This window comes from Pelophylax lessonae (assembly GCF_965119305.1).
Source record: "Pelophylax lessonae genome assembly, chromosome: 12".
NCBI lineage: Eukaryota > Metazoa > Chordata > Amphibia > Anura > Ranidae > Pelophylax > Pelophylax lessonae.
This window is the reverse complement of record NC_138779.1, coordinates 210,508,495-210,524,868: the sequence shown is the minus strand read 5'-3', so window position 1 is coordinate 210,524,868 and position 16,374 is coordinate 210,508,495. Positions and strand designations below refer to the sequence as shown.

At 45.5% G+C, this 16,374-nt stretch overlaps 2 protein-coding genes across 3 annotated transcripts in view; both read right to left on the bottom strand.

Annotated features, from left to right (window-relative positions):
- NDUFA4 (NDUFA4 mitochondrial complex associated) overlaps window positions 1-1,276 on the bottom strand; it is a 4,291-nt gene extending 3,015 nt beyond the window's left edge. The window contains exon 1 of the mRNA XM_082274443.1: window positions 1,028-1,276. Coding sequence (XP_082130569.1) covers window positions 1,028-1,069 — 42 coding nt within the window. The 5' untranslated portion in view covers window positions 1,070-1,276. The remainder of the gene's footprint in view (window positions 1-1,027) is intronic.
- Window positions 1,277-13,075: 11,799 nt separating this feature from the next.
- The window catches only part of LSR (lipolysis stimulated lipoprotein receptor), a 43,164-nt gene continuing 39,865 nt past the window's right edge, over window positions 13,076-16,374 (bottom strand). For both annotated transcript variants that reach the window (XM_082274180.1, XM_082274181.1), the window contains 3 exons: window positions 16,036-16,161; window positions 14,458-15,116; window positions 13,076-13,176 (listed from right to left, as the gene is read on the bottom strand). In XM_082274180.1, coding sequence (XP_082130306.1) covers window positions 13,141-13,176; window positions 14,458-15,116; window positions 16,036-16,161 — 821 coding nt within the window. In that variant the 3' untranslated portion in view covers window positions 13,076-13,140. The remainder of the gene's footprint in view (window positions 13,177-14,457; window positions 15,117-16,035; window positions 16,162-16,374) is intronic.

Genomic DNA, 16,374 nt, shown 5'->3' with positions numbered 1-16,374 from the left:
TATACAGGTGTACCATAGTCCTAGCACCCCTCCTCTCATATACAGGTGTACTGTAGTCCTAGCACCCCTCCTCTCATATACAGGTGTACTGTAGTCCTAGCACCCCCCCTCCCATATACAGGTGTATTGTAGTCCTAGCACCCCCCCTCCCCCCATATACAGGTGTACTGTAGTCCTAGCACCCCTCCTCCCATATACAGGTGTACTGTAGTCCTAGCACCCCCTCCTCTCATATACAGGTGTACCGTAGTCCTAGCACCCCCTCCTCTCATATACAGGTGTACCGTAGTCCTAGCACCCCGCCTCCCATATACAGGTGTACCGTAGTCCTAGCACCCCTCCTCCCACATACAGGTGTACTGTAGTCCTAGCACCCCCCCATATACAGGTGTACCGTAGTCCTAGCACCCCTCCCCCCCATATACAGGTGTACTGTAGTCCTAGCACCCCTCCCCCCCATATACAGGTGTATTGTAGTCCTAGCACCCCCCCATATACAGGTGTATTGTAGTCCTAGCACCCCTCCCCCCCATATACAGGTGTACTGTAGTCCTAGGGCCCCGAATAGCAGCACCTCAATTTATTAGGACCCCTCCCCCAGCAAATTGTAGTCCTATGCCCTGTATAGGGGTGTATTGTCTGTGCAGAGCCCATCCCCCTCTATCAGTGAGAAGCCTCGGCTGGAAGCGGTCCCAGGGACTCTCTGACCTCTATAGGAGGGCGGCTCTCAGGTGACCGAGAGGAACCCGGAAAACAAACAAATCACCTGGGGGGGGGGGGGGAACTACCAAGGAGAGAGGCCTTATATATATCTATGGGGAGAATTACACTAACAGCCGTTTCCATGGCAATCTGAGTATGGGGGGGGTCACCCCAATACAGGGCCTGGGGGAGGGGTGACAAAATAATGTGCGCTGAAGGGAGGGGGGGAGACAAGTGACCCAAAATAGGGTGTCATGGAGGGAAAGGTGAGGTGACCCGCAATGGGGAGTGAGGGAAAGGTGACCCGGAATGGGGTGACACTCACACTGGGGTGTTTCCGGGCGTGGGCGACCATAGTACGGAACATGATGGCTGCGGCCTTCTCTTTCTCCTCAGCGCTGCGCTCAGATTCCTTCACTGCGGTACAATGTCACAGGAAGGCGGCGAGGACCCCTAATACGTCACCGGAGGGGGCCTGACTGGGGTTGTCCGCTTAGCGCCTGACCGAAGAGAGGCGCTCTGATATACAGACACCTTCCTGACAGGCTGTCCTCAGGGCAGACCCCGCCCCGCGTACGTGACTTTCTCCTGAGAGGCGCGCCTCTGGACAGACCCCGCCCCACGCACGTGCCTCCCTTGGCAGGCGATCCTGTGGACAGGTGACGCATGCGCAGTGCCATCACAAGTTAAAATGGGAGCTGGGTAGAAGCAGAGCTGTGATAGGGTGCGGCCTGCATTGTGTGAGCAGAGGATTAAAATGCAGCCAAGGGGACAGCAGAGTCCCAGCAGCACAGACAGTAATCAGCTATCACAGTCACTGCCTTGTGTGTAGGGGGGTGACAGGTACACTTTAACCACTTCTGGACCAGAAGGATTTCCCCCCTAATGACCAGGGCATTTTTTGCAATTCGGCACTGCGTTACTTTAATTGGACAATTGCGCGGTCGTGCGACACTGTACCCAAATAAAATTGATGTCTTTTTTTTTTCCACAAATAGAGATTTCTTTTGGTGGTATTTGATCACTTAATAAAAAAAAAAGTATAATTTAATGATAAGATAGGGTGCTGCATAGAATCTGGGGGTGTCCAGCATTATAATGATAAGATAGGGTGCTGCATAGAATCTGGGGGTGTCCAGCATTATAATGAGGGGATACGTTGCTGCATAGAATCTGGGGGTGTCCAGCATTATAATGAAAAGATAGGGTGCTGCAAATATTTAGGGGGGTGTCCAGTAATATAATGATAAGATAGGGTACTGCATAGAATCTGGGGGTGTCCAGCATTATAATGAGGGGATACATTGCTGTATAGAATATGTGGGGTGTCCAGCATTATAATGATAAGATAGAATGCTGCAAATATTTAGGGGGGTGTCCAGTAATATAATGAGGGGAAAGGGTGCTGCATAGAATATGGGGGATGTCCAGCATTATAATGAGAAGATAGGGTGCTGCAGAGAATATGGGGGTGTCCAGCATTATAATGAGAAGATATGGTGCTGCATAGAATATGGGGGGGGGGGGGTCCAGCATTATAATGAGGGGATACGTTGCTGTATAGAATATGGGGGTGTCCAGCATTGTAATGAGAAGATAGGGTGCTGCAAATATTTAGGGGGGTGTCCAGTAATATAATGATAAGATAGGGTACTGCATAGAATATGTGGGGTGTCCAGCATTATAATGATAAGATAGGGTACTGCATAGAATCTGGGGGTGTTCAGCATTATAATGAGGGGATACGTTGCTGCATAGAATCTGGGGGTGTCCAGCATTATAATGAAAAGATAGAATGCTGCAAATATTTAGGGGGGTGTCCAGTAATATAATGAGGGGAAAGGGTGCTGCATAGAATATGGGGGATGTCCAGCATTATAATGAGAAGATAGGGTACTGCATAGAATATGGGGGTGTCCAGCATTATAATGAGAAGATATGGTGCTGCATAGAATATCGGGGTGTCCAGCATTATAATGAGAAGATAGGGTACTGCATAGAATATGGGGGTGTCCAGCATTATAATGAGAAGAAAGGGTGCTGCAGAGAATATGTGGGGTGTCCAGCATTATAATGAGGGGATATGGTGCTGCATAGAATATCGGGGTGTCCAGCATTATAATGAGAAGATAGGGTGCTGCATAGAATATGGGGGTGTCCAGCATTATAATGAAAAGATAGGGTACTGCATAGAATATGGGGGTGTCCAGCATTATAATGAGAAGATAGGGTACTGCATAGAATATGGGGGTGTCCAGCATTATAATGATAAGATAGGGTGCTGCATAGAATATGGGGGGTGTCCAGCATTATAATGAGAAGATAGGGTGCTGCATAGAATATGGGGGTGTCCAGCATTATAATGAGGGGATAGGGTGCTGCATAGAATATGTGGGTGTCCAGCATTATAATGAGAAGATAGGGTGCTGCATAGAATATGGGGGGTGTCCAGTATTATAATGAAAAGATAGGGTGCTGCATAGAATATGGGGGTGTCCAGCATTATAATGAGAAGATAGGGTGCTGCATAGAATATGGGGGTGTCCAGCATTATAATGAGAAGATAAGGTGCTGCATAGAATATGTGGGTGTCCAGCATTATAATGAGAAGATAGGGTGCTGCATAGAATATGGGGGGAGTCCAGCATTATAATGAGGGGGAAGGGTGCTGCAGAGAATATGGGGGTGTCCAGCATTATAATGAGGGGATAGGTTGCTGTATAGAATATGGGGGTGTCCAGCATTATAATGAAAAGATAGGGTGCTGAATACAATATGGGGGTGTCCAGCATTATAATGAGGGGATAGGGTGCTGCAGAGAATATGGGGGTGTCCAGCATTATAATGAGGGGATAGGGTGCTGCAGAGAATATGGGGGTGTCCTGCATTGTAAGGGGATAGGGTGCTGCATATATTTAGGGGGTGTCCAGTATTATAATGAGGGGATAGGGTGCTAATATGGGGGATGTCCAGCATTATAATGAAAAGATAGGGTGCTGCTTAGAATATGGGGGTGTCCAGCATTATAAGGGGATAGTGTGCTGCAAATATTTAGGGGGTGTCCAGTTTTATGAGGAAATAGGGTGCTGCATATAATATGGGGGATGTCCAGCATTATAAGGAGGGGTTAGGGTGCTGCAGAGAAAATTAAGGGGGGGGGGGGGGTAATCCAGCATTAGAATGAGGGTGTTGCAGCGAATATGATGGAGGAGGGGCTATAATTGTTGACTTTTCTGAAAATGCAAGCTGCCTGGCTGTCCTTCTCATCCCCTCTTTTATACATACAACCACACTGATCTGGCAGAAGTACACAGGAGTGCTAACTGCTCCAGCTTGCTCCTTCCAGGTCAGTGACTAGAAGTATTAAAACCAGATCCAGGCAATTGGTATTTTCAGAGAAGTCACCAGCAACAGCTCCGATGCTCCTCTCAGTACAGGGCTCCTGTAGAGTGATCTCTTCCTGACCAAAGTTTTGTGAACTAAACCCAGGGCTGCAATGTAGGGACCAAAAGGAGGAGGGGCTACAGAGGGATCCCAATATCCACACTACAGGGAGTCATACCCCATCCTTAAGATGCATCACAAGGACAGCCTTAATCTTTGCAGAAGCAACTTTCCGATAGTCCTCATTTATGATACCATTTGTATGGAGCGGTGTGAGAAACGTGTTACTTGCAGTGAAAAACTCTCCGTATCATAGGCCCTTCTGCAGCTAGAAGCCGCCTTCCAAACCACAAGGCACCCTACACCTTGCATCAGTGACGGGACAAGATCATCCAGCGCCCAGGGCAAGGATGTCATATTGCGCCCCCCCCGCAAAAAAAACAATTGCACCCAGGGCAACTTCCCCTCCTGCCCACCCCTTGACCCAGCCCTGCATGGAACAGTCTAGGGGATCCAGGCTCCTTTACCCACTTCTGCATCCAGTAATACATTTGCATTGGTTGCAAGTTTTACCCCCAAAGGCACAGAACAAGCTTCAGGACTAAGTAACACAGAGCGTAGGGGTCAGCCGGAACTAAAAGTTCAGAGGTCAATAGCATGTAAAGCTGAGTTTAGGAGAACATAGAGTTCAAAAATCAGTAATCGCACATGGTGCAGTAGTAAGGAACTCAGAATGCAGTGCTCAGGGGTCAGGAATAAGTATACAGAGGCAGAAGTATGTGACAAGAGTGCAGGGGTCGGTAGTATAACACAAAGTGTAGAGGTCAGTAGTACAGCAGACTACAAGGGTCAGTAATATGTAACAGAAGTGTAGAGGGTCAGGTGTATCTAACACACAGACTAATGGACTCTCTCTCCACCTTCACTTAAATATCAAAGCCTACCAACAGTAAAGAAAACCCAACCATACAACCCCATATACACAATTCTGTACCCGCAGTTGATCCAGAGGAAGGCAGAAAAATACCCCAGCAAAGCATGATCCAATTTGCTACAGCAGGGGGAAAAAAAATGCCTTCCTGATCCCCCTCGAGAGGCAAATCGAATATTTCCTGGATCAACTTTACCTATAAATATTAGTACCCACTTACCCAGCTAAGGAAGCTGCTTCCGTTTGATCTGTAACTGCCACGGTGCTGCACATGTGACCAGTTATGACACCAGCCATTTGATGGTTTGAAAGTTTGGTTGAGGACACAATCAAGTGCAACAGTAAGCAATCCCGGCATTCCAGAAACATGTTTTTTTTTTTTTAAAACTGTTAAAATAACCCGCTGGGACTCTGGGCTTCAACAAAATGGCAGCTTCCAGCAACAAGAAACAGGAATAATGCTGGAGGCAAATTACGGCACACACTCATTTTGGTGGCATAATTATTCATGTGGAATGTATGTTCGTTGCTAAAGAACATTAATTTTTATCAAGTTGTTATGGGTAAAGTTCCACTTTAAAAACCTTCCACCTGGCCTATAGACAAATGACAGTGGGAGGGTGGCTCTCGTTCTGGGACCACATCATTCCACATTGTCTCACTCTAGTCACTGGGGCGTGCAGCGATGGACGGCACACTGTGTCCCTGGGACACAGCCGCATCCCCAATCTCAGTAAAGAGCTGCTGACAAGGCTCTTTACCCATGTGATCAGCTGTGTCCAATGCCCCTTGCATTGGTCAGTGGGAGGAATGCCCCTTACATTGGTGTTCAGTGGAAAGAATGCTCCTTACATTGGTGGTCAGTGAGAAGAATGCCCCTTACATTGGTGTTCAGTGGAAAGAATGCTCCTTACATTGGTGGTCAGTGGGAAGAATGCTCCTTACATTGGTGGTCAGTGAGAAGAATGCTCCTTACATTGGTGGTCAGTGGGAAGAATGCTCCTTACATTGGTGGTCAGTGGGAAGAATGCTCCTTACATTGGTGGTCAGTGGGAAGAATGCCCCTTACATTGGTAGCTACTGGGAAGAATGCTCCTTACATTGGTGGTCAGTGGGAAGAATGCCCCTTACATTGGAGATCAGTGGGAAGAATGCCCCTTACATTGGTGTTCAGTGGGAAGAATGCTCCTTACATTGGTGGTCAGTGGGAAGAATGCTCCTTACATTGGTAGCTACTGGGAAGAATGCTCCTTACATTGGTGATCAGTGGGAAGAATGCCCCTTACATTGGTGATCAGTGGGAAGAATGCTCCTTACATTGGTAGCTACTGGGAAGAATGCTCCTTACATTGGTGTTCAGTGGGAAGAATGCTCCTTACATTGGTGGTCAGTGGGAAGAATGCTCCTTACATTGGTAGCTACTGGGAAGAATGCTCCTTACATTGGTAGCTACTGGGAAGAATGCTCCTTACATTGGAGGTCAGTGGGAAGAATGCTCCTTACATTGGAGGTCAGTGGGAAGAATGCTCCTTACATTGGTGATCAGTGGGAAGAATGCTCCTTACATTGGTAGCTACTGGGAAGAATGCTCCTTACATTGGTGTTCAGTGGGAAGAATGCTCCTTACATTGGTGGTCAGTGGGAAGAATGCTCCTTACATTGGTAGCTACTGGGAAGAATGCTCCTTACATTGGTAGCTACTGGGAAGAATGCTCCTTACATTGGAGGTCAGTGGGAAGAATGCTCCTTACATTGGTGGTCAGTGGGAAGAATGCTCCTTACATTGGTAGCTACTGGGAAGAATGATCCTTACATTGGTGATCAGTGGGAAGAATGCTCCTTACATTGGTGGTCAGTGGGAAGAATGCTCCTTACATTGGTGATCAGTGGGAAGAATGCTCCTTACATTGGTGGTCAGTGGGAAGAATGCTCCTTACATTGGTGGTCAGTGGGAAGAATGCCCCTTACATTGGTAGCTACTGGGAAGAATGCTTATTACATTGGCAGTCAGTGGGAAGAATGTCCTCCTAAAGCCCCGTACACACGATCAGAATATCGAACGATCTGTCATCCGTTTTTTGTTGCATGCTAGTCTGACGTGGAAAGTGAAGAGGTTATTTTCATACGAATTTTCCCGTACAACAGAATTCTACTTCAGAAGTGATTTCATGTGTTGGATTGTTTTGTAATTTCATGTGTTGGATTGTTTTGTATGTGTTCTTTCGTCCCCAAGCATGCCTAGTCTTGCTCTTAAACATTTTTTTCAGACAAAAACTATACTAATTAAAACGAAAATCAGATGTTGTATTGACGTACGATAAAAATTTTATAGCCTGCACATCCAGTTTTTGTCGTCGGAAAATCCGTAAATCGGCTGTCGAAAGCACCATACTAACAATCCGAAAATCGTCACATCGTTTGTCGGACTAAATTTCCCTTACGACTTTCGTATTGTGTGTACGGGCCTTAACCACTTGCCTTCTGTGCACTTAAACACCCTTCCCATCCAGGCCAATTTTCAGCTTTCAGCGCTGTCACACTTTGAATGACAATTGCGCGGTCATGCTACACTGTACCCATATGAAATTTTTATCATTTTTTTCACACAAATAGAGATTTCTTTTGGTGGTATTTAATCATCTCTGGGTTTTTTATTTTTTACAAAAAAAAAGAAAAAAAGACAGAAAATTTTGAAAAAAAAAAAAAAAAGTTTTTCTTATTTTCTGCGAGTAAATTTTGAAAATAAATTTTTCTCCCTCACTGATGTGCGCTGATGAGGCGGCACTGATGGGCACTGATAGGCTGCACTTATGGGCACTGATAGGCTGCACTTATGGGCACTGATGAGGTGGCACTTATGGGCACTGATGAGGTGGCACTTATGGGCACTGATGAGGAGGTACTAATATGCCGCACTGATGAGCACTGATAGGCGGCACTGATAGGTGGCACTGATAGGCGGCACTGATAGGCGGCACTGCTGGGCACTGAGAGGTGGCACTGCTGGGTACTGAGAGGTGGCACTGACGGGTGGCACTGATGGGCACTGACAGGCGGCACTGATGGGCACTGATAGGCGGCACTGATGGACACTAACGGGTGGCACTGATGGACACTGACGGGTGGCACTGATGAGCACTGATGGGCGGCACTGATGAGCACTGATGGGCGGCACCATCAGTGCCCACACTCAGTGCCCATAGTGCTGCAAGTCAGTGCTCATCAGTGCCTAGATGAGCAGGCACTGATGGGCACTGACTGGCAGCACTATGGGCACTGATTGTGGGCATTGATGGGGGCACTGATGGCGGGCACTGTGGGCACTGATGGGGGGGCAATGTGTGTGTTTTTTTTACCTTCAGTAATCAGGGCACTGGTGATCAGTGCCCTGATTACATGTCTCTGTGTCCCCAGCGGCTGTCGGCTCCCCCTCCTTCCTCACACTGCAGTGTCTGTGTGAGAAAGGAGCGCCGGCGATGAGAGATGATCTCATATGTTTACATATGAGATCATCTCTCATTGGACGGCTTGATCACGTGGTGAATGGCCGCTGTGATTGGCCATTCACCACGATCTGTGATCGGCCGTGTCCCTTGGACACGGCCGACACAGATTCTCCCCGCTGCGCGCTCGCAGGAGCGCGCGGGGGGGCGTGTCACTGGAGGCCGTTTAAAAACGGCCTCCCGAAAATTCGAGTCCACGCTGCAGCCGTATATAGGCTGTAGCGTGGATGTGAGGAGGTTAACACATAGCTAAACAGATCACTGGTGTCAGTAGTAACTTCTGAGAGGCAGAAAATCTGTAATTTCTCAAGGCACTGCTAGAAACCTCAAGAGGAAGGCTGGGGTTATACAACAACCTAATTAAAAAAAAAAAAAAAAAGTCTGGATGTACATACTGAGCACTAACGAGCATGTAGAAGGAAAAAAAAAATAAAATAAACACACACCAGGGACAATAAAATAAAGGCAGAGTACAAAAATGCAAAATTTTATTTAGGCTCACTAGAAACAAAATGTATAAGTTACAATATCAAACCAGTGTTTTATAAATGTGCTGCAACCGGACATCATATAGTGTAATAAAAATCACCCGTTTTCTGCAAAATAGTGAACCCGATACTTGGAATAAGCCAACTTGGAAAGGACTGTATTGCTTAGTGGAGCTTTAAGGCAATTATACATTTCATGAAGGCACCGCGGCAGCCAGGGCTAAAGGCACCGCGGCAGCCAGAGCTAAAGGCACCGCGGCAGCCAGAGCTAAAGGCACCGCGGCAGCCAGGGCTAAAGGCACATCAGTGGAAGTCATGTCTTGTGGACATTATGGGCGTCAGTATTTGTACAGAACTGCAGCTTGTGCACCGCAATGTCTGTAAAGGACAGCTGTACATTTACCTATTGTATCCGCACTCCTTAGCTGGTCTGCACCAACCCTCTGCTTTATTACCAGCCTGTTCACCAAAACTCTCCCGCACTGGAGTAATGAGTCCTTATAGACTTGAATGGGCTGTATATGAAGACTGAAGATCCTCGGTATATGACCAGACCAGGTTTATGGGGACTACGTGCACAGAACATGGCTCAAGACTATTTCACTAGAAAGGCTGTAAACAGCGGAGGCAACAGTATAATGGTGGCAAGTACACAAGCTGGGGGCGAGGGTGCAGAGTAACAATAGTTTAGGTTAGGAGGTAAAGGTACAGATGTCAGTCACAGTTTAGTTCCTATTAATCCAAATGTCTAAAAAAATAGTCTTTCCTTTTTTTCGTCAAAAGGATGCAGGTTATCTCTCATCAGAATGTACCTTTCTGCAAACTCAGCACTTCACATGTTACATCAAAGTATAGGCTTTCTTTCCTACTTCCTGAAAAAAAGGCACTAGAAATCAGAGAGGTCTATACAGTTCCATATATCTCAGCTGCCTATTTTTTATTGCAGCCAACTACACAGCTGAGATCAATATTTGCGTGTTCTACAATGGTACAAATTATAATATATATATATATATATATATATATATATATATATATTTATTTTTTTATATTAGAGCCCAAAATGGTCTCAAGCTCCCAAAACCTGAACTCAGACAATTCTACCAAAAGACTGGGTGCAAGACACCAAGAGGAGCTCCTCTGCTGCCCCACACACTGCACAAATCCAAAGGAGGCGCCAGCTGGCTGCACTCAGATTCAAACACTGACAACCTTTATTGATCCAGACAAAGTGAACAGAGCCCTGCTAGGTGGCGGTAACACTACTGCCTCTAACATGTTTCACCCATTACCAGGACTTGGCCATGGATGGATCGAATCTTGGCCGGTTTAGTAGGGACTGGTCAAGATTCGATCCATCCATGCGCAGGATGGTTGTACTGAAGTCAATCGATGGACCAACCAGCCGGTGTGATTTTTGTTCCGTGCTAGCACTGGTAGATAGGAAAGTATATCACGTTTGCTTGTTTTACATGTTTTCAGTTACTTCCTGGTTCCAGGCCTAGTCAAATGATGTCATACATCCCAGGAGTCTTTGGAGGGGAGGAGGGGTTTTCTTAGCTAAGCACACCCTCCTGCCTGCAAGCCTGGGCTAAGAACAGATGATTCCAGGTAGTAAATGTTACACGAATCATCTGCCCTAACTCAAGATGGCCACGGACAGAAATGCTAGGGGGGGGGGGGGGTTTCAATGTGATTTCTAATAAAAAAAAATAAAAAGAATGAAGATAGATGGGGGGAGTTTGCTTTTAATTTTAAAAATGAAAAATAGCCTTTTTAGTTTGCGGTGCTCCGATGCAGTGAAGTTCTGCTTTGAGGTAGAGAGGAAAAGAGCTTTACATGCCCAATGTTAGAATTATTGATCAGGCTAAAGAGAATGAGTATGTACCTATTGCTTTAAAGTGATTGTAAAGTCTTTTTTTTTTTTTAAAATAACAAACATGTTATACTTGCCTACTCTGTGCAGCTGGTTTTGCACAGAGCAGCCCGGATCCTCCTCTTCTGTGCTCCTGGCCCCTCCCTCCTGTCAAGCAGCTTGCTATATAGGAGCACCCGAGCCTAGCTGCAGCCACCATGTCGTTCGGCCATTTAGACAGGGAGATGCCATTCGGCCTCGCCCCCTCTATCTCCTGATTGGCTAACTGAATTTGATTGATAGCTATGGGAGCCATTGGAGCCACAGCTGTGTCTCAGCAAATCAGGAGAAAGAGTCCTGGATGGCCCAGAGACTTGTTGACATCGTTGGAAAGAGAGGGGGCTCAGGTACGTATTTTAGTGGGTGCTAAACCCAGAAGGCTTTTTATCTTAAAGCAAAGAATACATTAAGATAAAAAACCTTCCGATTTTACAGCTCCTTTAAATATTTCTGTCACAAACTCCACTTTAGCAAAAGCACCTCTCCTGCTATACAACAGGACCATATTTAGCCCAAATGGGGACTGTACTCTGTCCGGATCAATAAAGATGTTCAGTGTTGAATCTCTTGGAAGTGCAGCCGGATTCCTTCTTCTTTGGATAGGTGCAAGGATTATAAATCTGCAACCAATTATACATTGCCTTTTACTATTTCTGTAGAATTAACAACAATAACGGCATTTTTATAAATTCTGCATCCAAAATTAAAAAAAAAAAAAAAACACATTAAAGACGCCTTGTTTTTTTTATAACTTCTACAGTTACATTTTAAAGTAGTCATTATGCACTTAAAGTTGGCTCTAACCCAAAAAATTAGTTTTAATTAGATTTGGTCCCAAACTTGCCACAAGAGAAGCACAGTGTGGTTTTATAAAAGTCCTGTAGTGTAATATATATATATATATATATACATAGTAGTGTAAAAGTTCAGACAGTAGTCATGTAAGGCACTCGCCTAAATTTGATCAGTTATTACACTAAAAAGGTTCCCTTTAGACCCCGTTCACACTGGGGCGACGCTACTTGCAGGGGCGACCTCACAGGTCGCAGTGCGCAGCTCGCACCGTGACCTCGGAGCAGCCGGCACGGACTTCATATCATTGAAGTCTATGCAGGTCGCTCCGGGTCGCCCCAAAGAAGCTCCGGACCCTTTTTCTAAGTCGGAGCGACTTGTGTCGCTCCTATTAGAACGGGTTCGCAGCTTCTCTATGGCAGGCGACCTACGGCGACCTGGCAGGCGACCAGGTCGCCTGACAGGTTGCCCCAGTGTGAACGGGGACTTAGTGTTTTAAAATGTTGCCAATAGGAAATCCGCTGAGTGCAAGGAAGTGTTAAAAGAAAAGGGAGGAAAAAAATACACACACAGGTGTGAATGGTATCAACTATTTCACATAAACATATTACAGCTTAGATTATTGGTCCTCGTGGCTTTCAGGCCAGCATAAAAAAGTAAAAAAAAAAAAAAAAAAAAAATAAAAAAAAAATAGTACCAGTAAGAATTAATCCAGTTTTCTTTTTTAAGGAATAAAATCAGTAGGAATGTTTATTAAAAAAAAAAAAAAAAAAAAATACTATTTACAAGGCCAGTGAAAAATAAAACAAAAACATAAAAATCAACCCTAAGGGTTCGTTCACACGTGTTATGCTCTCTGAAGAGTAATCCGATTCAGGGAGCGTTTGATAGGCAGTGAGGTGGTGTTGAATTTGCCTTCTCGCCATCATCTGCTTTATCTCCCACACTAGTGTGCTGCAACCGAGTGCAGGGCACTTGCAGAATGGTCCCATTCACTTGAAAGTGACAGGGGGCAGAAAGAGTACACCCCCAGCCTCTGCAGCTAAAATGGGTAGTAGAAAATCTTTGGCTTAACCCGGGGGTGGTGGGGGGTACATTTCCCCCCCACCACCCCAAGCCTTACGTTTGAACGAATCCTAAATCTCCAGCATTCAAACAGTTTCTTGTAACAAATAATCTTTCACTTTTATACTATTTTACACTGAGCGAATCAAATCTTTTTATATTCACACAATTAAATAAAAAAATTCTGCTGCAAGAAAGAATAGAAACAAAATCTTAAAAAAAAAAAAAAAAACATGCTTTGACTCATATTCATTTAAAATTGTGATCCTTCCCAGTCAAGGACAGAATGTGATTCAAGAAAAAAATAAAAAACGTCACTTGTGAAACTGAAGGGTTTGGTCCATTTTTTTGGTTCTGGGCTCAAACAATCAAACTCTCTCTACTCAAAGCTTCACCCTGAAAGACAAAAAATACACAATATTTGCAGTTAATTTAACCACATTAGGACTGGGCCTTTTTTCTGACACTTGTTGTTTACAAGTTAAAATATTTTTTTTTTTTGCTAGACAGTTACTTAGAACCCCAAAACATTTATTTATATATATATATATATATTTTTTTTTTTTTTTTTTTTTGCAGAGACCCTATAGAGTATAATGGAGATGGCTAAAAAAAATTCACTTTGTTTAATATAAAATAAGAAAACAGTAAAGTTGGCGCAATTTTTTTCTATAAAAATGTCAAAGATCATGTTATGCCGAGTAAACCGATACCCAACATGTCATGCTTCAAAATTGCGCACGCTCGTGGAATGACGACAAACTTTGGTACTTAAAAATCCCCATAGGCGACATTTTAAAAATTTCTATAGGTTACCAGTTTAGAGTTAGAGGAGGTCTAGGGCTCAAATGATTGCTCTCGCTCTAAGGATCGCGGCAATACTTCACATGTGTAGTTTGAAAAGCGTTTACATATGTGGACGCGACTTGTGTTCGCTTCTGCGCGCGAGCTAGTGGGGACGGGGCACTATCATTTTTTTTTTTTTTCATATTTATTTTCTTTTATTTTTACACTGTCCTTTTAAAAAAAAAAAAATTGTTCACTTTTATTTCTATTACAAGGAATGTAAACATCCCTTGTAATAGAAATAAGCAGGACAGGTCCTCTTTAATGTGAGATCTGGAGTCAAAAAGACCTCACATCTCACATCTACACTAAAAGGAAAAAAAAAAAAAAAAAAGTAATTTTCATGATGAAAAAAAAAAAAAATTGGCTCTTTAAATCCATTGCTAGGAAGCGACGTATGAGGTCGCTCTGGTCCTCCAAGGCCATAGATTTGAGTGAGGGCCATCTGTCCCTCACTCGATTTCCTGCCTGAGAGGAGAGCGGACCGCATCGTTTCCCCCGCTGCGGATGGGTCCAGTAAGCAAGGAAAACGACAGGAAGCGGCGGGAGGGGTGGCACCTCCCCTGCAGTCCATATAAAGGTGATCCCACGGCGAATCCGCCGCTGGGACCACCCTTATGTTAAAGTGGACCGCCCGCCTTTTAAAAAAAAATACCGGTATTATGGCAGCCATCTGCTGCCATAACCCCGGTATTTAACGTCAAAATACCGACGTAAATACACGGTGGGCAGTCCGTAAATTGTTAAAGAAAAAGCTACTGCTACTTTCCGTAACTACAGGTTCTCTTCAAAAGAAATTGTCCTTTATTTACCATCTTAACACCGACTCACCCTTTTCAGCTTCTTCCCTCGAGAGGAGACCGATTCAGTTTCCGTATATGGAGGAGGCGGCGGTGGAAAATCATCATCATCATCATGATGGCGGTTCTTTCTGCCATCTGAACGGGAAGAATTGGGGATGCTGTCAAGACCATCGCGGCTGCCGGCTCTCTGCTGCTTCTTGCGCAAAACCTCGTCGAGGAACCGATCGTCGTACGCTGGGTCTTTTCGGTGGCGGCCCACATCTTGGAGGTCATCTCTGCTGCGGCTTCTTTTACCTCCATAGTAATCATCGCGGGGATCAGGAGAGCGCCCGTCCTTACCTCGGCCATATCCTCTGCTGCTGTGGTCGTCGTCGGAATTGTGTCCTCCTCGGCTTCGACCCTCGGAGGGAGAATCGCGGTAGTGTCGGTCTCGCCTGTCATATTCATCCAGGTCATCTACGGAACGAGTGCGGCCCCGTCTCTCCATTGGTGGGGCATGACGGGATCTATCATCAAAAGGGGGCTGGCGAGGGATTGGAGGTCGACGGTAGTCACTTCCCAGGAGGCTTTCCTCCTCCATATCCCGGATGGGAGACATGCCTTGGTTGCGCAAACGATCCATACCGTTCCGGAGATTATTTCTCTGATCATCTTCATGTAATGAGCTCACTTCACTCATGACTGTAGCTGGAGGATAGAAAAGAAAAGAAAAGAAAAAAAAAAAGAATTAAAAAGGCATTCCGCAAATCAAACATTTTGTCACCTACTAGTTAAAAAAAAAAAAAAATGCATAAATTAATAAAAACCAAGACAGAAGTAGACTGAGGATGTCATCACGGGTCTTCCCATATGACTGGGCCTGGTAATTTGTCTCTCCCTTACCCCTGCAGAGGGATTCATTGGCAAGGGCTCCGGCAGTGCATGGAAGTGGCATGGGAGCGTGTGGCTTGATAGGTATTCGGAAGGTTAGAGTTAGGAAGGGGCATATTCTGGAAACCGAGGCGTAACTAGAACCTTCAGGGCCCCGGTGCAAGAAACCATGAAGGGCCCCCCCAAGCCTGGAGCTCTTCCCACTGATCCTGGGGCCCTTTATTACGGTCCCGCAGCGGGACCCTTCCACAAGTTCTGCAGTGGGCCCCCTTCATTTTTTTTACAATGTCACTGACTATGACTCTGTCCATTCAGAAAAGGAAGGAGCTGGTAAATTACATATTTACCGACCCCTTCCTGGTTCTCTATTGCGACACATCCCCTGCAGGAGCCGGCGGGAGAGGGGAGGAAGCACATTGGGGTGGGGTAGCACAGCATGTGTGTGTGGGGACCACACATGGGCCCAGAGACAGCAGAACACAAATTGAACTGGATAGGAGGAGCGGCGGGGGCAGCGTACAGAGGAACCAATCTCCTCCATTTTCCTCCTGCAGCTACAGGAGGAAAAAGGAGGACAGTGATTTCTCTACATGCTTCCCCGCAGCCCCACCTATCCAGGTGTACAGGGGAGCTGCACATGCCCCCTGAAGCATGGGGCCCGGTTGCAATTGCAACCTCTGCAACCCCTGTAGTTACGCCCCATTATGGAAATGTTATGGAGATGAGATGAACATACCATTTTCAAATCTGCCGCCAGGTCCTGCTCTGGTTGGGTCGAAATTTGCTAGCTCCTTCTCCATGTAGTAAAGGACCCTCATGGAATCATCCTGTTGGTTGGCCTGTATGCGATAGCCACTGCGCACTGCAACATGGAAAAAAAAAAAAAAAAAGCACAACACACATTAGATTCCAAAGTTCCAAAACATAGCGTCTATATCCAGACACTGGCCAATCAAGCTCTGCCATGGAAAATTCTAAGTGACAATAATCCACCACTATAGGTATAACACAGACTATCTGGAGACGTCATATAGGGAGAATATCAGCACACTCTCTCTCGAACTGAGACATATAT